This window comes from Ambystoma mexicanum, chromosome 14, assembly GCF_040938575.1.
Source record: "Ambystoma mexicanum isolate Mex_15411 chromosome 14, UKY_AmexF1_1, whole genome shotgun sequence".
Classification (NCBI taxonomy): Eukaryota; Metazoa; Chordata; class Amphibia; order Caudata; family Ambystomatidae; genus Ambystoma; species Ambystoma mexicanum.
The window spans coordinates 113,480,021-113,504,139 of NC_090940.1; the positions used below are offsets into that span (position 1 = coordinate 113,480,021).

The 24,119-nt window shown below is 43.2% G+C and overlaps 1 protein-coding gene across 2 annotated transcripts in view; it reads right to left on the reverse strand.

Annotated features, from left to right (window-relative positions):
- The window catches only part of SPTB (spectrin beta, erythrocytic), a 524,484-nt gene that overhangs the window by 386,286 nt on the left and 114,079 nt on the right, over positions 1 to 24,119 (reverse strand). The window contains exon 2 of one of the 2 annotated variants that reach the window (XM_069638664.1): positions 5,467 to 5,661. In XM_069638664.1, coding sequence (XP_069494765.1) covers positions 5,467 to 5,614 — 148 coding nt within the window. In that variant the 5' untranslated portion in view covers positions 5,615 to 5,661. Of the gene's footprint in view, positions 1 to 5,151; positions 5,175 to 5,466; positions 5,662 to 24,119 lie in introns of those variants that run through there. The other variant, XM_069638665.1, reaches the window with a different exon arrangement.

Here is a 24,119-nt window from a genome sequence, read left to right on the forward strand (position 1 = left end):
TTTTTGTAATATTGTGTTTCTGTTTCTCGACCCTTCTTCATTTAAGCAAACAAACAATGAACGAGTGAGTATGGAGATTTTTGATGTTATAATTTCACAATTGTTAACAGAGCATTGCATTGGGCCTGGTGAAGCTACCGATTAACGAAACAGTGCTTGGCACATTTGATTTACAATATAATTACAAGGAATTGAGAATGATTTGTATTTTCACCTCTGAAAGCTACCATTTTGCTTCAGAAAAATATGAACTGTCCAATTGGGATTTAAAATAAGAATTTTTTGTTAACTTCAAAAAGAACATAAGCAATGAGAAAGTGACACATTACGTGAAATGGTTACGAGTTTGGAACATGCACCATTTTATTTATTAGCAGTAAAGGAGGGTTTTTTATATTCAGAGGTTAGTTTCACCAGGGATAACCTTCTTGCTGCTTAATCAAATACCTTGGAGTCCCTCATAGTATGTTTTACCATTTTAATTAGTCACATTTTGTAATTGCTTCACGCATGACCAACAGAAGTCTGCTACAACTAATGAGGTAACTTCAAAATATGAATGAATCTTGTAATCCGTTATAATACTTGAAATGAGGAGGTGCTTCTCTGCACATCATTTTGATCCTAATTATGCTGGTATTATGTCTGTGGATTTCTGTGTTGTGACCAATGCTTAGTTTGTAAAAGTATAAGTGCTAGGGCCCAAATATTTTCTATCATTCCTGTGACACTGCGGGTGGACAGTTGCCCACCACTGCTGCCACCACCCACAGCTGCTCCCCACACTATCGACATATTTGGGGTTACACTGCAGCTCGCACCTGCTCATTGTGGTTGATGGATGCACTGACTATCACCACTTCATAATTAAAGTGAGTCTGAGACATTAAGTGCCTGGCCTCAATAATAAGTGCCAGGGCCGAGCCCTGGGAAACACCCCCACAAAGGCAGTACTCTGGCCTTGTCAAGAGGAGGGCAGGAACCATCTCTCAGCCATGGGTGGGAGGCGTACCAGGGAGCCAACCAGAGCCAGTCCTACCCCTGAGGTGGACAACGGCATTTGAGAGGCCCCAATTCCTGTGCCCCCCTTTGTTCTAGCATGTTCGTTTGCACTTATCTCCAGCCTTGCCTCGTGTCTCAGAGACTGGCCAGTGTCTCTTTCCATTTTCAAGGATCACCAGCCCGGTGTAGAAAGCCAACAGCAAAGGCCAGGGAAAAACATCAACATTAGCACCCCACATGCAGATCGGAAGGAAACACAGAGAGGAAAAGCAGCAAAAACCCACAGAGACCCGACCACAGCAGTGCACCACCAGCGGAGAAACAACAGCTGCTGCCGCGCACAGACACAGAGCGGAGACCCGCGTTGCAGGGCCGGCAGTACCTGCTAGTGATCCCGTGTTACAAGTCGCCAGTCCCCTACACCACCAGGTACAAAGAGGGGGAAAAGAACGATCCTTTACCGAAACTTATCAAGATAACCCAAACCCATGGGAACGTGTCCCGGAACATGGACTTGAACATTGGACTCCCCACACTGCCATCTGTGGTATGCGGCGAGCCCATACAGAGAAAGTAGGTTGGGCTTAACACCCTTCGTATGCTTTCTCATAGCAAATAGACCCTCTGGGTGCGGAAGGCAGTGCCGGATTGGCCTGTGAAAGTTGTCCAACCCTCACAAGAAAAAGGGAATTTTAACAGGGAACAGGAAGCAAGAAGTGTTGGTTTTTCGGGTGAGGTCAGAAGTGGAGGACAACCAAGAGAAAAGCAGGAGGAAGGAGGGAGCAGCGGCTTGTGGAGGAGATTTGTGGAGCACGCGAGGGATTTCCTTAGGAGTGGTTCTGCAGCGATTGAGTGTGCTGGTGTTGACCCCGAATGCTCCTGGCACGTCACCTTTATATCCAAGTAGCAGAATTGAACCTTTACACACTAATCTACGGTATTTAATAGTTAAGCTACGTGTTGGCTTCCAGCCCAAATTAGAGCCAAGACATACAGACTTTGGCCCTCTATGACTGGTAACCTGAAGAAGACGCGGGAGGGCTTCCAGAATTAGCCATGAATTCAACATCAATTGATGGGAAGCATGACGGCATTCACCAGGGCCAACTGTAGATTGTGTTGGTAACAGTTGTGAAGCTCCCACCCCCCCCCCCCCGCCCCAGTGCAAAGAAGTAAGTGTCGCAGAAGCATTTCTTATAGTTTGGTCATAACAGGGACATGATATTGGAATCTTCATTCATGGTACAAATACAAATGGTGTGCGTGATATTGATCATCGGATTGTGTAAACATCCAATGCGCAAGAAAGTACACCACATTGTTGCTACAGATTGTGCTCTGAATTATGTGCAAATATTTCACATGGCTGTAATGTACTTTTTAAAAAGCGTAATGTAATAACGACACTATTTGTAAAAAAAATGTAATGCCAATGTGTATTTTCTTTTTGTGCTGCAGTTTATAAATGCTTGTGAAATACGTTAAATAAGCAATGAGAATGTGTCGGCGGAATTGCCGTAGACCGAGGTTCGACCCAATATGTTAAGTTAAAATGTGGCTGCGGACTCTCGAGTGGACCCCTTCCCATAGAGCAGGTCATTAAGCTGTGTTCGTTCTCGCAGAGGGGCGACGGTACCTCTTTTTAAACCCAGTATGTTGTTGCTTTGTTTCAACACACTAGCAAGAACACCCAGGAGTTGGGAAAGGCCTGGCCGCACCTTAGACTTACTCACATCACAAGAACATTTTGCTCAGAAATCGAGTCATACTTGTTCTGCCCATCACTCTCTCCTTACTCTGTCTCCCTCCACATTTGCCTCTCACGCAGTCTGTTCTTTATTTGGCCTTTCTTGACCTGTAGATTTGCAGTCCCAGAATTGGAACTCTGTAGTTTGTTTTGTGCGAGAAATTAACCATACTCACACACAATAAAAGGCAACATGGAGCGCTTGAACACTTTGTAGTACCTATTAAGCACTCTGAAATCACTCTCGCCTTAATATCCCCTTCTCCTTCAGACACCTCAGACATTGGCCCTCATTCCGAGTAGGGCAGTAAGGGATACCGGGCACCGCTAAGGAGACCGGTGCCGGTAATCCCTTAACGCCCTACTACGAGGTCCCTTAGCGGTGCTTTCCTTAACGCCTGGTCTGACCAGGTGTTAAGGACGGGACCCGTTAAGGGACCTGGGCGCAAATAACGGGCTTGGCATACGCCGGCCCGTTATTTGCACCCTCCCCATTTCCATTGAGCCCTATGGGGGCTCAAATGGGAATGGGGAATGGTTTGGTAGATGGGGGATATACCGGTCCCTCCAAGGTCGGAATGGACCGGTAAGTCCCCATTGACCAGTTGGTACCGGTATGGGAGGCAGTCATGGTGCAAATAGCACCATGACTACCACCATACTCGGAATGAGGGCCATTATCCGGCTAATTTCCGCAGTGCTTTGGCTGGCTCGATGTGAACTCTAAACTGTCCTTCTTCATTTAACATGTCCATGTCATTTGGGGGTTGCCAGCGGATGCAACTGTGACCCACGGGGTCTCCCTTGCTACCCCTGTGGTCTCCCTTGGTACCCCTAAAAAAAAAAGTAAAACTTTTTTTTTATTAACTGTAAGCTCCTGGGCTGTGTCCAGCGCCATGTGGCTCTTTGTTTCTGGAGTGGCTGGCATTCTTGTTCCCGCCTCTTAAAATAAGACAGGGGGTTCCACAAGCGTAACACTTTGAGCAGTGACCCTAAATAAGAAAGAATAGGAATAACAAATAATGTGTCTTTCTGGAGTTCGAGACAATAATTGCTAAACTCATTAAAGGATTGTTTTAGGCAGACTTCAGGGGTGAGTCACTGATTTAGTCTGTTCTTAAACACCTCAACTCAGCCTTTCATTCTTATGAAGTCGATAAATGAGTACCAACACAGGTTGGGTGATATTGTATGTATATTTGTTCTATACAAAGCGCTTAAGCGTAAGTGCTATATAATAACACATCATTATCATTTAGCCATGGAAGTCTGCTTGCATTCACAGTAATTTGGTAATATGGGCATATACACACTGATCTTAAGGATACATATGGCGATCCATTCTTGTATGAAAGGTACATCACATTATAGTGATATCGTAACCATATTTTTCGTAGTGTATTTAGGAACAATGCTATGTGATGCAACTTCCTGTTTTGTCAAGGGGTGAAAGGTTGAGTTCTATCACTTCCCGTGATATCACTTCGGGGTGGGGTTAAATGACATCACTTCCTGTGATGTCACCAGAGGTCAAGGGTCGTGGGATGTCACTTCAGCTACACCTGGCATTTTGGTGAAATGATGTCCCTGCCCTCTTAGCCCCAATGCTTCACCCCTCCCATTTCCTTTTCCTCTGCAGACTACTGAATAAATACTTTGACTGCCAGGCAAGCATCGACACTCTGAAACCACTATGGTGGTGGTGATTTGGTGCAGTAGAAAAGATTTCTAACATCATTTAACATGCCCTCTGCTTGTTTTAAACCAATGAATTTCAGCATGCATTTTGTTTTGGGAAATGTACTTTAATAACAATTTCTTACATTGGCCCTCATTACGACCCTGGCGGAGTGGGTTTACGCCAGCGTTAATCGCGGCGGACCCGTCCGCCCTACTACGAGTTCCCGTAGCGCCATGGAACGTTTTCCGCCTGGTTTTTCCGGGCGGAGAAATCCATGGCGCTACGGGACCTTGATGTTAATTACGCCACCGTATTTTGCGGTGGCGCAATTAACGCCTTCCCCACTCCCATTATACCCTATGGGGCAAAAATGGGAATGGGGAAGGGTAAAATGGGGATTGGGGATTTACCGCCCCGCCAAGGTCGGCATGGGGCGGAAAATCCGCCAACCTCCATGGCGCTATCGGCAGCACCGCGATTTCCGCCAGGGTCGTAATGAGGGCCATTGTCACCGTCGTCCCTGAAACTATAAGGTGTGTGTTTGTGGTACGGTCACTTTACAGCTCATAGATACAACTTCTGTGGTATGTCTTTACATATCACCAATAACAACACGCAACCATAATCGGAACAGAGGTCATGTTTGAAACACTAGCCCATCATGCACAGGGCGGAGAGAGCAAGCTCGAAACAATGACTCCGTAAGTGTGGAATGTGGTACCTGCAAGAGCTTTGATCATGCACCCGTCGGTATGGAATGTGTTTCTTGTGAGAGCTTTGATTATGCACCTGCAGGTATGAAAAGTCGTACCTGCAAGCGCTTTGATCGTGCACCAATAGGGTTGGAACGTGGTACCGCCAAGAGCTTTGATCATCCACTGTGGGTATGGAATGTGGTACCGGCAAGAGCTTTGATCATGCACTCGTAGGTATAGAATGTGGTACCGGCAAGAGCTTTGATCATGCACCCGCAGGTTTGGAATTTGGTTCCTGCAAGAGCTTGGATCATGCAACCATAGATAAAGAAACGTGGTACCTGCAAGAGCTTTGATCCTGGACCTTTCGAACAGCCGGGCAGAACTGTTGTCATTGTCGATCTCATCGTCCACGATTTCCCAGCGGGTGTTGATGCGGCTGTACTGCTGCTGGATCTCCAAGTTATCAAAATCTCTTGGGGTTGTCATCGTCTGTCAGTATTGGGGTCTTGAGCTGATGTGATCATGAAGATGTCCTATGGAGCAAAGACATGGTAAGCCACAGATAACACATAAAAGGCTCTGCGTAAACAATGTTTTGCCTAAATCCATAGCTCACAAGCACAGCGCATGCGGTATGCCCAGTGGGCTCCTACAAAATACTGAGAGATAACCGAGCATTGCAATTTTTAGTAGTCATCCCTGTTAATCTGCCATATATCCATTTAAGGCTGGCCTCAGGCATAAATGAAGATCACTCTCATTAGACTACATTGACGAGGCAAGTTCAGAGATTTGGAGACATTAAAAAAGGATTTCTTGGGTGGAAAAAAAGTAGAGAAAGCAGCAAACAATTCCGGAAAAATCGAGTTTGCTGATAATTACCAAAATCTATCATACAAATCAGTATAAAGCTTTTTGAATTTCAAGAAGATTACATCATTTTATGTATTTATAAACAAACAAAGCGCTATGTGGTACATTTCCAGAGTGTGTTCTTTTTTGCAGTGCCCCATGACAATAAAAAATGTCTGAGCCTAAATGTTTGGATGGGTCTACTTAACAAAAGAACGAATACAACTGCTCACAAAGTTTGCCTTGACACAATGACATGGACGTGTACTGTTGTTTCATAGACAGACAGTACTGATTGGAACATTACTTTGCAGTGGTTACTTTGTGGCAGTAAAATACTTAGGTCTATGCTGAGGGGCAGGAGGTATGGAGGGTGGGTAAGAGTAGGGAAGAGGTTGTTGCTTGAGTATGGGAGTAGCCGGCCAACAAATGAAAGAAATGCCACAAGGTAACAATCATAAAGTAAATTACCACCCAGAGATTTCTGTCGATCAAATCAAGTAGAACTGTTGGTACATAGCAGTGGCGTACCGTACCGAGCGTGGAGGGTGGGGGAGGGGCAGCTTGCCCCACCAGTGGCTCTTTTACTAGCCAGACCGGGACATTTGGGAGAGGGACACCTCTCCCATTCGGCACCTTCATTAACAATGAGGGTGCCGAACTGGAAAGGTGTCCCGCTGGCAGGACAATGAGGGTGCCGAGCAGTAGCACAGTGTTCCTGCTCAGCACCCTCATTGTCCTGTCAGCAGGCACCTTTCCCGTTCGGCACCTCCATTGTCAATGAGGGTGCGGAATGGGAGCGGTGTCCCTCTGCCAGGACAATGTCCTGCAGAGCCTCGGGCAGCAGAGCGGCTCTCCCGAGAACCTGCCACGTTGCTGTGTCAACAGAGCATTACAATGGGAGTCCTTAGGCACTGATGGGCGGGAGCGGGACTGTTAGCAGGTGTTTTTGTCCCTTAAGAATTGTGAATGGGGTGTTCAGAAGTGAGAAGGGTGCATAATGTTGCATGCTTTATGAAATAATGACTGGCTTTAAAATCCAAGGGGGATTTGTTAGGCTCACATTCATGGTATTGTGACTTTGCATGCAGGATGGAGAGAATACAACTAAAACCATGCTCTTATTGCTCAACATATTTCTATGATAATGTATATAGTGTGAAGTTTGTTTATTATGAAAGACTAGTTTATTATGTAATATGGTTTGCTTACACGGCATTGCAATAAAGAATTATTTAAGCATATGAAATGCAAAGCAAAACCACAATAAATATTTATATCAATTAAACTTGGGAAAATGTGTTCAGTTGCTTAAATTGTCCACATCCTGGTTTCACCATTTAACCAAAGTGTGTGATCCTGGGCAAATCATTTAATCTCACTGTGTCTTATCTGCAGCTCCGTAAGTGATTCACTTCATAGCTTATGTTAATGTATCACGCTATTATTAAAAAAAAAGCCTAATGACTATAGAGTTGTTCCATATATAATAATAATAGTGTAATTTAAGTATTTTATGTGCAAAGTTATGTGCCACTTGGATCACTAATGGCAACTTATTCTAAAGTCACTTCCATGGTGCCTCCAAGTATCAAAGACTGAGGATGCGCCTTGCAATGTCCTTTTCTGTGAAGTCACTTCTGTGGTGTAATCCATATGCAAATTAAGAGGTTTGCATGTATTTTGCTCCACAGAGCTGTAATAGATGAGTTTCCTGCATCTGTAATGGTCCTGCAGTTGTATTTTATTTTTTGTGATGTGTTAAAATGCCATCTGCCACTAATGTTACCAAAAGAGTTCATTGGGCGGCTGCGCATGATACTGCATGTGTCTCCCCCCACCCCCAGCCCCCACTCTTGCCATGCTGGATACTACCCTAGTACATAGGCATATTGTGTAACTCCTCAGTGGAGGTTGCACTAGCCTGAAAAGAAGCATTTGCAGTGACCCCAGAATCAAGGCTCGGGCAGAGGCTGTGAGCATTCAGATTTCCCTACTATAGGCTAGTATCGTGTGTTCTGTATTGTAGGCTATTGTATACTTTTATATGAATAGTTAAGAGACATGGTTCAAGCGAAAGCTCACTTCTCTTGAACTAGAACACAAAGTGACATGTGCCCAAAAACATATTCGTGTTTGACTATTATTCTGTCAGAACACACAACAAAAGAAACTCTGAGATAAGGGCACCAGCTTGTAGTCATTGATTGGCAAGGGCATACATCCTAGTGGTGTGTGCGACATGACAAAGGATTTGACATGCTAGAATGAATGTCTAACAAGCAGACGTCGAGGGTGCTGATGAGCAGCTGACGGATGTAAAGTTTCTGCTCAAACTACACTCAGTATTTTCAAAATAATACCTGCAGCTTCAACGAGTTGCAACCAAGACTCATTGAGACTGAGGAGAGCCACCAACACCTGAAGTTTTATGTATTCTTGATAAAAAAAAACGGGTCTGCGGCCCAGTCTTCCTTGATACTGTGATGTTGCATGGTAAGGGAAACGCTAACTGCCACCGTGAGCTAAGCGGTGGTGCTGAGTGAGTGGGCGTCAGAGGTTCCAGCTAGGCTCTTTCATCACATACATAAATCGTAGACGAGGGTCCCCTACATTCGACTGGAAGGCGGGGACCTTGCCCCCTTGTTAACCATTTCACGCAACAACGGATCCAGCAGAATTCGTGCAGCCAGGGCCGGCTTTAGGCCCGGGTGGGCAGGGCGACGGCCCAGGGCACCACATTAGCCCCCGCAATGCCGGGGGAGGGAGTAGGGGCACCACATTTTGTTGAGTCACCTCAGGCGCTGCCAAACCTATTGCTGGCCCTGTTTGCAGCCATGTGGTAGGCTTCCTCGACAAACTACTAGAAATAAACGAGCTTGCCGCCATTCAACAAAAGTCAAAATGTTCTTGTGACTCTCTCCCTTTCATTTTGGAGGCGAGGGAAAGTTTTGACTGTTGGGGTTAATTTACATTCACGCATGGGCTCAGAACCCTTACCCTCCTCCGGTGCCATTTCTATAACCTACCAGCATGTGCCATATGCTTCCATCTGGGATTTTGTGAACAAGGAAAAGGCGTTGTACAGTGCTTGAAATCCTAACATCAGAGCCACTTAATAAAATCCATCACGTTTATACCCCAAAATGACCAGGGACAAACTCAAAAAACAAAGCCTCCAGAGCAAAATAGAGGCTTAAACACCGCTGCAGGCTTCTTACAATTCGAGTGGTGGTCTAGATATAACTGGCTCCTCAAATGCATCACATATGGGTGCACTCTCCCTCTCAGATGTGATGAAAGCCATCACTGAAACGAGAACCTCGATCGAAAATAAGATTGACACAATAGGTACTGGCATGGCAATCATCAGCCAAGATCTGAAAAAAGGGTCATCAAAATGGGGACGAGGAAGAACATGTATCTGGCAGAGGATGAAATAAGCATGAACGATATTATGTTCAATGTGACATTGATGCAATAAATGCACCAGTCAATTTCGAAAAATCAGTACATAGTAGCTTTACTGAACAGCCAACACATGTTTCGACCTTATTAGAAAAGGTATTCCTCAGGGAAATTGTTCTATATGACTAGTTGCCATCAAATAACACTCAAAAAGTAATTCAAGTCTGGTGTGGCAACCGTGGTGACCTTGGGCTGTGGACACTTCACTCTTACCAGTGCTAGCCAACCCACAATACTATAACAAGGAAGGCACGTTGATCATTTTAGGATATTCATTTATTGTTGTGGTAGATAGCCTGATGGGGTTGTAGCCCATCCTTTGATTTTTATGATAAAAAAACAACTAAGGGATACAGCTGGAAGGGAGATCAAGAAGACACAATATTCGTGTACTGGGTCTGCTTGAAAAATCCAAGTGTTCCTCCATTGAACTTAAAGAATGGCTGTAAAGCCAAGGTGAGCTCATCCGATCTGTCACATTTTTTGTCTATTGACTGAGCACACCGTGCCCTGGCTACACCTCCACCTGCGTGGGCGCCCCACCAAGAATGGCTGTAGCAGAGGTACTCAATTTTCACAATCGAGCATCATCTTGCAAGTGACCAGAAATAAACGGTCTTTGGAAGCAGATGGAGCCAGAGAGGTGATATACTCGGACAATTACACTTTTTCACAAAAGATTTCTTGTTTTGCTGTTCTTATTATCAGAAAATAAATAAAATGTGTTCTAAAAAACAAGCAGCTGATATGGAAATAAACTCAGCAGTTTCAAAAGAAAGGGGGTTTATGGGGTCTCGAGCCGAGAGGCACCATGGCTCTGTAAGTCACTCAAACATTCTCACTTACTAAGGAAACTTTGTCAAGTGAAAAGGAGTAAATGTCACTGCATCACAGTGAGCACCAGTAGCTTCACAACATTCATTATTAATACATGGGGCCTCATTACAAGGTCAGCTGTAACCCACCAGTGCCGACCTCGTAACACCGTTCCGCCTGACATCCCGGTGCCACCGGGACATTACAAGACCTGTGGCTCGGGATGTCAGGCGGCGAAAGTGTAAGTCCCCATTCCCGTGGAATCCCATAGGACTCCACAGGAATGGGGACACGGACGCACCGGCACCATTGCTAACGGTGTCGGTGCTTCCATGAAAACCGTGTAAGTTATTACAGTGGTATAAATGTTCCACTGTATGTACAATTATGTGACTTTTTCAATTAAAGAGAATTCAAGTTTCAGTGTAGCAAATACGTTTTCATCCATTTTTCTAAACATTGATAAACGACTACTTCTAAATGCAAGGGGGGTAGACGTGACAGAGAACTTACAGTGAGTCAGTGGTAAGACTCGGCTAAACATCAGGTGTCCTTTCAGAAGCAAACAAGTGGATCAGCATGTGGGTGTCTTCGTATGTGCTGCCACATTCCGAAGGAGGGGACCCCTTAGCTTCAGGGAGTTGGAGAAGGCCACAAGGGTCCAGCTGAAGCCTTCTGGTGGACTCCAGGATTCTGGCTTTTAAAATATTTCAGACAAGAACATACACCTACCAGCCACTGTACATAACATTTCGGGCACGCTTCCACTTGTTCTCATTAATGCCTAAATATTTTGTATCTTATTGTTTGATTGTAGGTATTTATTGAGCACAAACCTAGCTTTGGGAGGCAAAGAAGCGCTGTTCATTGGGAGAGGTGACAGGCATATATTAGATTATTAAAAGGGGAAACAGTCCTTCCAACATATAATGTATGACTGCCATACCAATTACTGTTGCATTGAATAGTTAACATTTACCGTGATTGTATCGTGGTTAGAACTCTGCGTTGTGTTCATAGTTAGCATTTACAGCTGGTGAGTATGCAACAGTGCTGAAGGGGGCATTGAACCGGGTAGTTTATAAAAGGGTATTGTCAGGAGGGAAACTGGGCTGGGTGGGTTCAGGGGTGTATGTTATGGTGTGTGAATTATGCACATATCAAGCTTTGGGTTCGTTTTCGCAGCAATGCTCATGCCCTACGTGGGAAAATGGACTGTATGATTTGATCGTAGTCAATTTCACTGCAAACCCAATTTTGCCGTCGGCAAAATCATACCAATCCATCCCCCTTGCTCCCCCATCACATCACCACCTCCCTCCCCAACTTACCTTTCACTGTCCGCCTTACATCTGACCGTGCGGCGTCAGTTCTGTCAGTGCAACGTCGGTCAGAACTGATGCTGCAGGGTCCCTTACTCTGTTTTTTTTGCTTTGTTTTTTAAAAGTCCCCCGTTTCCAATGTCCCAGAAGTGTGGGGCACCCCTGCAACTCCCGTTCCCACTATAGCAAGCAAGGGGAGCGGGGGACACCCCCACAACCCCCATTCCCCTTGTTCATTATAATGGAACCGTATGGCTCATTTGGCCGAATTTTTGAATGTACAATAATTTTGTACAGCCTAAATTCGGTCAAATGGGCCATACGGTAAACAAAATTCGGACATACCGAGAAAATATCAAAGTTGCAACTGCTTGCACAAACTTCATCTGAATCTAGGTAGTCATGTGACAGTATTTACACCGATCATACGAAGGAAGAGCATCAGGCTTCTCCGTGCATGCTCGCGCCAATCCTAAAAAGGAATATGTCAGGGTGTGAAACTTCAGGATGGTTCGGGGACGGATTCGGAAAGTGTTCTGAAACAGTTATTAGATGTACAGAGAACCACGCAAATTTAACGCAATGGGAAGGGCATAATAATGTCTTAAGAATTCCTTTGTTTCAAGCGGTGGTGCAAAAGCATCCCAGTAATTGTGTTACATTGAACGGTTAGACGAAGTGATGGTGAGTAATACCTTCTCAAAGGACAGAAACTCACCCTCTTTTTCCTCTACAAATGTCCCAGAGTCAGTGGATCCCATCACAAGCAACAAACACCACAGTGGTGTTTGCCCCCCTTGCTTGAGCCTTGGGTGGACTGAGACAAGGTGGTACTGCCAGGGAGTACCACCAGAAAATCAGGATTGCTTCCCGGCACACACTATTGTGACTTTATTCACAGTGTGGCTCCTCTTGATGTCATATTTTTTATTTCTTTTATTTTTTTATTGAATTTAGCCGAGTAAACTCAACTTTTTCAAAGATTTAAAACAATTCAATTACATTTCCAAATTTACAACTTTACAAGACAATATTAACAGCAATAGTTACAGAGCACCCAAAACAAAGGCAAGGAAGAAAAATGAAATAAAATAAAATAAAATGAAGTGTGCTACCGTGAAATAAAACATAGCATAGAAATGATGTCATATTTGTATTCAGAGTGTAGGGTCCAGGTTTGGATCTTTGCGTCAAGGTTTAATGTAATGAAGATGGTCTCTTCAGGGTTCTCCATCCAAAAATGTGTTGCCAGGTAGTACTCAGACATGAAATGAGCGCAATCAAGATGTTGCACTTGACTGAAAAGTGGCATAGTGGTGGGGCGGGTCAGAAATCAAAGGGGACATAGCTGGACCTCATCAGGGTGGAGATGGGTTTAAAGGTGTTGCTTCACTCAAAAGTGCAGACACACCTATCACTATACACATGGTTTTGTGGGTCATCCCTGCCATCAAATGAAAAAAAGGTTTTCTTTGGAAGTGTCAATTAAGTTTCTCCATAATATGCATATGCTGTGATTGGAAATATTTCTAAGATCAGTGATCATCACAGGGTCCAATTTGTAGTAGCCAATCAACTTTTTTGATAACCATATACAAAAATCCAGATTTGCAAAATAAATACTAAAATGAAAGTATTAGTGTCAAAAAAATATTTTGCACTAATTATGGACTCGTGGGTTAATTTAATTTGTTTCTAGGGATGCCAGTTTCATTGATTGAAAAGAATTAGGGCCAATGACATTTGTTCTGTGACATGTGCGCTATCAAGAAAGGACATTGCTTTATGAGCTAGCACATATATATTCTTTCGGCCTTCTCACCACACAGGCATAACATATCGCTGTTGCAGTGAGTAGTCCAGACCAACGGGTAGGCGTCTACATCATGTCATACATTATCTCTGCAACCCCGCCAGCGGCCGCGTGGCATTCCCGGCTTCACTAATCGTCTCTGTGACATCACTGCATTCCAGTGATATCCCAGAGAACAGCACACATCTCCCTCTTTGCACAGTGCATGAGGTGTAGCATATGGTGGGCAGGAGTCGGAGGGGAAAAGGCTACCATTGGCCACTTCTTTGAGGGGCAACATACTGCATGCGTCAAGCAAAAGGCTGTCTAATGAGGTATATAAGAAAAAGGATTTAGCGGCATGCTGTTTTCCACTACTCTTGCCCAAAGGAGGGGGGAGGAAGACATGATGACAGATCTTTGCAAATCAGCCCATTAAAGTATCGATCTCTCATAATGTACTCTGAAGATCCAAGATTCCATCAAAACATTGAATACATTTTCCATCTCTTGTTTGAAAGTGAACTAGCAACTCTATGCTATAGCATTGGTCACACTCTAAACACTGGCGCCCATTTTACCAACATGTCAGCTAGTCAACTACGTCAAAAGGTAAACAGACGGCGGATCCTCAAAAGGTTGGCGGGCAGCAATCCCTGCATCACCAGGGTCAAGACAAGCAGACACTGAACCTCAAAATGTTCCCAGACACTAATCACAGCATCGTCGACATCAGAGAAAACTGTGACCGGCTCCCCAAGATATTCAGAGAGCAATGACATCATCACCAAGGCAAAGCGGCCCCACAGACTCAAGGATTTCAAAGACAGCAAACAATGGATCATCAGTACCAGGTAAAAGTGGCCCTTGGCCTCAAAATGTTCACAGCCAGCAGTCACTGCACCCTCACAGCTAGATGAAAGTAGGCCCAGGTCCCCTAAATGTTCTCAAACAACAATCAGTGCCAGGGAAAACTGGAACCAAGAAACTCATAAATGTCATCATCAGTGTCTGCTTACACTGAGCCCAGTGCTTCAAAATGGCCACAGACAGCAATCATTGCATCATCAGTGCAGGGAAAAGTGAGCCCAGGGACTGACCTGGAGCCAGGCTCCGAGCTCTCTTTTTAGAGCCGCGATGTCGAACAAATCCTTCAACATCTTAACAAAACTAGCAAACAATCTAGCATTCACACAACATCCTACACGCAGAGCAGCCTCAAAAGGTTTTCAGACAAGGATTACTCCATCATCACGGTCAGAGAACATTGAGCAAAGAACCTCAAAATGTACACAGACAGCTACTACGCCAACTCTGCCACTGGAAAGTGAGGGTGCAGCCGCAAAGGGTTCACAGACAGCAACCACTGCATGATCAGAGCCAGAGGAAAGTGCACCGAAAACCTTCATACATTTTCTCCTCATCACTGCCACGCAACACTGACCTAGAGCTTCAACATGGCAATTACTAAATAAACATTGCCAGGGGAAATGTGAGGCATGCGGCTTCAAAATGTACCCAGGCACCCTTCACTGCATCATCAGTGCCAGGAAAAAGTGAGTCCTGGACCCAAGTTCGCCATACATCTGGTCATAATCCGGGCTAGACAACCCCGGGCCTGGAGCTTCAGTATGTACAAAGGCACCATTTACTGTATCATTTGTAAAGTGGAAAAGTGGACCTATTTTGCAATGTTCACAGACAACAATCGCCGCATCTTCAGTGCCAGGAAAAAGTGGGTCCAAGAAGTTTGTTATCATCCGTACTACACCAAACAGCACGGGGCCTGGAGCTTTAAAATGTACACAGACACCAATTAATCCATCATGAGTTTCAGGATAAAGTGGATCCAAAACCTAAACATTTTCACAACAATTACAGCATCGTAAGTGCCCACATTTTCATTGCTGTGACCCCACTTTACAATGGAGTTGTTTTCCTCCTCAGTGTATCAGTGGACAACAGAAGGGTACTGCAGACAATGCAAGCAAAAAGGCTGCTTCCTTTGTTCCTCTTCATTACATCCACAGACCCATAATAAGGAGCTCTCATCCTCCCTGACCGAATAATACAGTGTGATTGATATCTGTGATCTACTAGCACTGTCTGCGGATATCGTCAGAAAATGGGCTTATTCATTTAACCCATTATAAACGTGTGTAACCCAATATTGACGTCCACTTGCCCTCATGAACATGTAGTGTACACAAAGTCACTTGCATATTATGTTTCTGTAACTTTTGTCACTGCAGTGTCCACAGGCAACATGCAGTCTGCGGATCAAACTTGGCGTTGCTTTAAAATATTTTGCCATGTCTCACATTCTTTAACCAATCAGCCCTTTCCTCCGATGTCCGCGAACAGCACAGCCGCCCCCCCCCCCTAATTGGTCCGAAGGCGTCCAGGGACATGAACTCAGGAAGTGAGTCTGAGATATCACTAATTATTTTACCTAGTTTTTGACAATTTCTAAAGAAACCACTGCACAGACTAACACCAAATTTGCAAAAGCATGCGTTTGGTCCCAGGCTGCTGCTGCTCCTTACTCAGTTCGTGCTGCAGGTGTGACAGAAATGTGTTCCAATTTAAGTCAATCTGGATTTAAAAAATGTTTGCTCCCTCTTGACGAAACAGCACCAAAGTTCCCCCAAAAAATTCAAAGTCTGATTTATGTTGGTTTTGGAAAGTTATTTGCAGATTCCCTGAAGAGCGCCAAGTTTATATGCCACCAAAATGTGCTCTTCCTGTGAGGAGTGCAACTTAACCATAACTACAGGCCAACCTGTAAAAATAAATACATATTGTATGGTTATGGTGAAACCTAAGATCCATTGACTGTGAACTTTCTTTTGGTAATAACTTTTCATTAGTTTGAACTATATGTATGACATTTTCCAATTATGATTTCTTACCTGGGCTCCGCATAAAACAGTACATGTTGATAAAAATGTGTTTAAAAGTGAAAAGCATTGAAAAAAACGGGCGTTTTTAGTTTCGGCTATTAGGTGATACTTTAAGCGCCACATATAAATTGAAACTATTGCATCGGAGTACATGTAGGGGATAGAAGACATGTGAGGAGGGACACAAAGCTTGTTGGTGTTGTTTGGTTATTTACCCACCCCTTGACTGCCCGTGGCCATACTAATCCCTATGACCATTCCCACTTACTTCCTGCGCAAAACACATCCTCATGGGATCTCTTTGAGCTCCCTCATTCAAGCAGTAACCTCAAACTTCAGCCTGACGGTGCTTTTGTAAGCAGTCTGCTAAGAGATAATAGTCGAATTGCATTTGTAAATGGCTCTGGTGTAATAAAAATGTCTCAACCAATCATGTCTTCAGCCACTTGATTTGTATCTCTTCCATGCACTGAATTCCTGTTTAAACAAGCAGTGACAAAGCCAACAATTTAGGCTTGCGGTAAGTATTTGCCAGATTCTGATATCATATGTCCAGGTAATGGCTCCATCTTCCAGCTGTTGTGATCGTATGGCCGTGTAATACCATTATATCAGTGCCTTGCAAATGCCTATCCCATGTCTACACAAAAGCCCAAACCGTTCATCTTTGCCAAAGCTTAATTACTTTTTGCATTAGATTTCCGATCGGGAAAATGAGCATCGATTGAACAGGCGCACAACTTAAACAACTGGACAGATTTGCTTGAAAATTTAAACAAGCTGGGCACAACGTGGAGCTGATGTACCTTTTGGTGCAGATGCGTCCAGTAGTTTTAATAAAAATTGGTAGAGAACGGGGTGCCCAGGGCCGCATAATCTTTTAAATATCACCTATTTCACATTGCATCAAATGTGGCTCTTCAGAAATGAAAAGTCGGCATTGTTTTCACCGTTGCAAGGCTTTCTCGCAAATATTCTCCCTAGAATGGGAAATTACAACGTTCTTAAAATATTAGAAGGAGGCAAAGTGGATGTTTGCCTTCAGGGAGGATGTGCAGAGAATAAAGGAGTTGCATTCGTGAGCATTTACAGCTTGTGGGGAGCTTGGAAAAATATTTTTTAGATGCCTTTTCATCTTCTTGCAAGTACAAATGAATTATTTGCAAGAATCCCGCACAAGCTTCATGGTGATTTATCCCCCACAATGAACTCTCACAATAACGGGAAAATCATTGAATTCTCGTGGGAAAATCAATGTACATTTTTCCCCGTAAATTTAATGGTAAAATCTCACTGTACATTCTAGCAGTACAATCACACGTTAAACTACTATGAGCTTCTCTCCTGAGAACAAAGGGGATTGCAAAAAATACCCTTTCAAAATGTATGCGAAAACGTCACAAATAGCAAACGCATAGTCGCGTCCCAGTAACGCATTATCGCAAAGCGGCCAATGACTCAAAATGGAGGAAAAATCCCATGTAGCATAGCATAGAAACATACTGATAATATTTAATATGACATCTGTGAGGACGGGAAATAAGAAATAGTACTACAAGCGGTGAAAGGTATGGCATAAACATACCACACTAATGCTTAAAGGGTCCCTTGCTTCTCCAGAACCTTCTTCTGACTTAGTCTTGCATGCTGTTTAACTCATTAGATTGCAACATACTTTTTCCAAATAGTTTTTGTATCAAAAATATCAATTTATTTATCCTCAATAAAAACATCACAAAAAATACATTCATAATTATCTTGAATACAAAATATTGCACTTTTGTCTAGATTCAATTATTGCACATTTGCCACTATTTTTGGCATCGTTGACCACAGACAAAACCTACATAACACTCTGTTATCTCATACCTACCTCTGCTGTTAAATAGTTCATCAGTAGAGGACAAGTTTTTTCATTTTTTAATTTACTTTTTGTGTCCTCTACTGTTTTCACTGGGTATTCTAGATTCCCCAATGTAGTGTTCTACTCATTCACACTTATGTCAATCATACATCCTTTCATTCTACAATCCACACTACCCAACATGTTTCTTTCCTTTATCGATTCTCGCAATTCCAGGAAATTCTTCAGGGGTTAATTTTTGTATAACAATAGTCTGTTATGTGGCGACCATTAGGTCTTCTTGTGTTCGTTACCCTTCTTGGTCAAGGCTCATGTGTTCGACTCACATCTGTTTCATTTCTGGGCCAGAATTCTAAAAGAAGGTATCTGTGAGAAGCAAGTGTGTGAAGAATGGATTTAATTATTAAGCCAACTTCGATGTAGTTTTATTACTGCATTTAGGGTATACAATTTACCATGAAAGAAAGGTATGGCATAACAGTTCAATTCAGCGTGAAAAAGTGGCATTAAAATGATGGTTTAATGCAATAAAACCTTTGAAATCCAGCAATGCTTGAAACTATGCACCTCCCATTAACTCTGAACCCCCCATTGCGCAGCCCATGAATACACTGATGACATCCCAGATGACATCACTGATTACATCAATGATACCATGACATATGACGTCACTTAGTACATCAATGTAAGTGAAAGTCAAACCAGCGGAATAAATTGAAGATACTCATACAGGCCACTAAAAGGCCACCAAAACGGGGAAGGACCCCCAAGGGTCACAACACAGATCAATCCACTAAAGACAAAACAGTCATTAAAAATACTGTATTTATTAGAATTTGTACTCATTAAAATAAGTATTAAATCATCTAAAATTCTATACAAAAGATACGCAAGGTAACAACATTAATGTATCAATCATAAAGTGCATCGTGCAAAGTGACTGAATGCTAGTTTCACTGTTGGCTGTAAGTGAAAAAGTCAAAGAAATAAATCACAGTAGACCTAGATGCTACTAGATTGATCACAAAAAGGGTTTCCCGCACGAGCGAGAAAAATCACTCAGTAAGGGAAACCACAATCGCCTATTCAGATCTGAAGGCAAAAGGGCCAAAAAATAAATCAACAAAGGGCAATCTGGTCACTATTGGATCATGCAGCCAACCGCAATAGTTAGTTACAGCGCTGCACAATATAATGAACACATGAACATAGAAAAAAACGCTAAAATTAGCCAAGGGATGCTATGCGTCAACTACTCTTGTGTCAGGACAAGAACAATGTAACATACAGTACAGTACACCTGGCACGATTAACAGATAGCAGTTTCGATGGAGACAACACATCTAACTCGAAAGCCGATGATATCCATCTTCATCAGGACGTGGCATTCCGGTAGGCGTCATAATTCTTTGAAATTCATCTGTGTCTTTATTTACACCATATATTTAGAAAACAGGGTTAAACATTTCACAATGTATAAAACACACCTAGAATATAAACACAGAGGAAAAAAGAAAAAAATAGAAAATTTAAACAGTTACATCAACAATATGAAAAATAAACATGTAAAAGTGGATGATCTGTGAATGAAACCCAAAGGGCCCAACCCGTTACCCGTAGCTCAATTGCGTCATGAGGTCTAAAAAACAATATGGGAGAAAAGGTATTTACCGTAGTCTCAACCAGTTAGGCTGATCCCGGAATCCTGTCGATAAGTCCAGGAAGTATTAATCAGGCCGTGCCATAGACTAGATCTCTATAAATTAGACCTAGATGTAAGGATATAAAATCACACATAAGAATGTCTCCAGATGTTTATGTACAATGAAACAGGAGCATCCAGAGTGGCAAGTTCAGCTACATATAAAAAAAGATATGAGGAAAATGAATCCAAAACAGCAAGAAAGAAAAAGAGAAGGAAAAATGATTGAATGTAGAACCATTTATATCCTAAAAGTGCAATGGGGAGAGAAGCCCCTCCCAATTGGGATACCATGTTTGTAAAATACATGTCCATGCGAACATTGAACTCGCCAATGTAACGCTAGAAAAACTCCATAGAGTCATGTCGGTTCCAAAATATATGGTTTTCTATGGTTCAGAAGAAATAGTATAGTATGGGCAGCATCCAAAAAAAAGTGTGCCGCCAAAATGGCCATTTGAACTGTTGCAGTGGAGGCCAGCTTGGTTGAGCCTCAATACTCCAGTTATGCAAGGATGAGTGAAACGGAGGGCTGTGAAACAATTATTCAAAAATTGCTGTAGTTAGAATGCGCAAATTAGTTAAAAAGTTAACAATAATACATTGCAAACAAATAGCCTCTTCCAGTTTCTCAAAGCATACGATCATAATGCCTGACGGCTTCACTGTCCCTGGAGGAATTTAAGCATAAACAAAAGGAATCTGTATTGCTAACACCGATCCCCAGAAAAAGAGAAAACCAAACAGAATGGAAATCTACTCCATTAAGAGCCCCAGCCTGAAAGCGGCGTGTACACAGGCACCGCGGGACGCGGCGGCTTTCAAAGCACACTACGATGGAAAGCATAAAAGGCATAAGTGCCCTCGTTAGCGCCGACGAATCAAAAAGGCAACGGTTCACAAAGAAAGATGCTAAAGTAACCGCACTTGGAGCGGAGGCTAACTCAAAACGTGCACCTACAGGTGTCCTCCACCTTACCTTGAATTAGGAAGTCCAACATACACTGACGGCAACAGGCCCGGAAATGACAAGCTGCCGTGTAACGCCTGTTTTTTCATTTAAAGGCACGTCAAGCGCATAGGGCGTGTCCAGTCTGACGTTCCGTAAGAAAAAACAGAACTAGACTGCTCGCAGCGCTAAAAGTTATGTACTTATGAGAACAACATACCGTGGCAACAACGGGATCAGGAGAAAAGTGTGCCATTTAAGTAATAAGGTGAGTTTTTTTTCGAAAACACTGCAAAGCAAAATGAAAATAAAAATAAAAAACAACATGCCGTAGCCACGGCAGAATCAATAGAAGATATACCATTTAAGTAGTGAATAAGTTCACGTTATCACAAATAGTACAAAGCCGGATAGAGTAACAGCCAAAAGGTTCAAGCTGTCAATTGAAGGAATATACCCAAAGGGGACTCAAAACACAACGAGGTAGCAAACATGCATAGCAAGCTGACAAGTAATGTAACATGACCGAAAAGACCTATCTCACATCGTGAAAGGTTCATTGTATCTAGGCGGATAAGATTACCTTCTGAATAAGTATGCGTAGGCACTGTTCAAGATCTCCCAGCCAAGGCAGAATTCCCTGTCAACACTAGTATCTGGGAGTCCTGTTAAACACTGATTGCCATTCCTCCTGAGCGTTTAATCCGGATATATGGCTTTGAGTATTATATATCCACCAGTGTTCACGTGAGGCCAGTCTATTAGCCGTAGCATATTGGTCAGGCCCTGAGACACGCTCCAGGCACCACCATTGTAAGTCCTTACAACTATGTTGATACTCAATAAAATGCCCCACTAAGGGCGAAGACAAGTTGTGCATTCTAATGCGGGACCTGTGCACTGAAATCCTCAATTTAATAGGTCTCAATGTCTTGCCAATATAGGACTTCATACATGGGCACGTTGTAACATAGACCACATTCTTGAAATTACATGTGGTGTGGTCCCTCAATTTCCAGGGCTTGTGGTTAATGGTGACAGTGTTGGTAGCAGTAGTAAATCCACACTGGCAACACTGCCCACACGGGTAGTGGCCAGTGACCTTCTCCATGCCCCACATTTGAGTAATAGTTAGTGGTGCCTTAGTAACATGCAACCTATCTGCCTGAGATAACCAACTCTTGAGGTTCTTTCCCTTTTTGAAGGCATACATCGGATGCTCAAGGTCTGCTATAGTCATTTGGAGCAGATGCCAATGTCTGCCTATGGCCTTCTTAATCTCCGCATGGTACGTGCTATAAGTCATAGCACAGACCATGCGTGAGTGGTTCGAATTTACACAAGTGTTTTTGGCCAATAGTACCTCGCGGTGTTGGTAACGTGCCCTTTTGCGTGACTGCCGCAATATATGCCGAGGGTACCCTCTCTTGGAATGTCTATCCTCTATAGTATTGGATTGTGTCACAAAATCCTTCTTGTCGGTACAATTCCGTCTAGCCCTGAGGAATTGTCCATAGGGGATGCTTTCCCTTAGGGATTGGGGATGAAAACTCTCAAAATGTAAGATCGTATTACGGTCAGTAGTTTTACGATACAAGTCTGTTGTAATTATTCCATCCTTTGTTTTTAATTGCAGATCCAAAAAGGAAATAGACCTACTGCTGGTAGACATAGTGAACCGTAGATGGTCATTTTGGGAATGAATCCATGTCAAAAATTGATCATGGTTTCCCTTGGTTTTGTCCCAAATAATGATGATATCGTCTATGGATCTCTTATAAAAAATGATGGATTGCTGATAAGGGTTGGAAGCGTCAAAAATTGAGACCTTTTCAAAGGCCCACATAAAGAGGGTCGTATAGTTGGGAGCAAAGGCTGCGCCCATTGCGGTTCCCTTGACTTGTAAGTAAAAACTATCTTTAAATCTAAAGTAATTCTTAGTTAGGGCAATTTCTAGCAAATCTACAATAAATTCACTGGGCACCAGCTGCGGATCACTTCGAAGGTCCAGGAAAAATTTCATGATCGGCAACGACTCAGACTGTGGAATGTTAGAATATAACGATTCCACGTCTAATGTAATAAACAAATTATTAACAGAGTCAAAGGGTAGGCCTTCCAGGTGGACAATGGCATTGGTAGTATCTGACAAAAAAGTAGGAGTTTCGGCAGCCAAAGGTTTGAGAAAATAATCAATATATTTACCCAAAGGTTCCAAAATGGACCCACAGAGAGACACAATCGGTCTGCCTGGGGGATTAAGCATATTCTTATGAATTTTTGGAAGAATATAAAATAGAGGGGCCCTCGTGCCTTTAGTCGTGAGGAATTGGAATTCTTTGGAACTCAAAATTTCAGCATCTTTGCCCCGTGTAACAAGTGGTAGAATTTTATTCCATATTCCTTCTGTGGGGTCCCCTCTAAGTTTGAGTTAAAAATCAGGATTATCAAGTTGTCTCAATACTTCGGTGTCATAAGAAGAAGCATCACAGACTACCACCCCCCCACCTTTGTCAGCCTGCTTAATAACAATAGTTGTGTCTTGCTTGAGTTCTTGAAGGCAGAGCCACTCCTTTTTAGAGAAGTTGTAACAATGGTTATGTTTAGAGTCAACCGGTGAGGAGAAAATAGAATGGAAATCCCGAAGGACGGCGCGTTCAAAAGTAACAGTTTCATTGGATACCATGTGCGATGTTGGCGTAAATGTGGACTTAGGTTTAAATGGTGTATTAACGTTATCATCTACATTACTGCTGTTGGTTCCAAAGTAGTCGCGTAACCGTATTTTTCTAAAAAAGCCCCTGCGTTCCATTTCTAGATCCATTTGGCTCGGATTTCGCATCGGAATAAAGGAAAAACCTTTCTCAAGGACCGCGATTTCGTCTAAAGTAAGGGTCCGCTTAGAAATGTTGTAAACTGCTGACAGATCTGTTAACGCTGGTACAATCTCCTCCTGGTTTGGAATGTGTTGTCTATGGGGGGTGGACCTGCATCGGTGGGCGGAAAAGGGAGATTGGGTGGAGGGAAGGTCGGGTATGGGCCCTGGGGACCATACATTGGCATCTGCATATATTGCTGATAATGCCAATTTTGATGACCTCGTCGCCCCCTTCGTTGACCTCTATTCCACTGACGTCCTCTTTGGCCGCGTGTATTTTGGTTCAGAAAAGAACCACTGCCATCGGAGGAACTATCAGAAAATGTAACTCTTTTTCTGTACGATTGTGGACCTAAATTAGGATAGGAAGGATCGATCCATTGACCAGGTCCCACATAATCAGGGCTCAAATACGGGTAAGCAGATTCTTTAGAGAAAGTAGAGA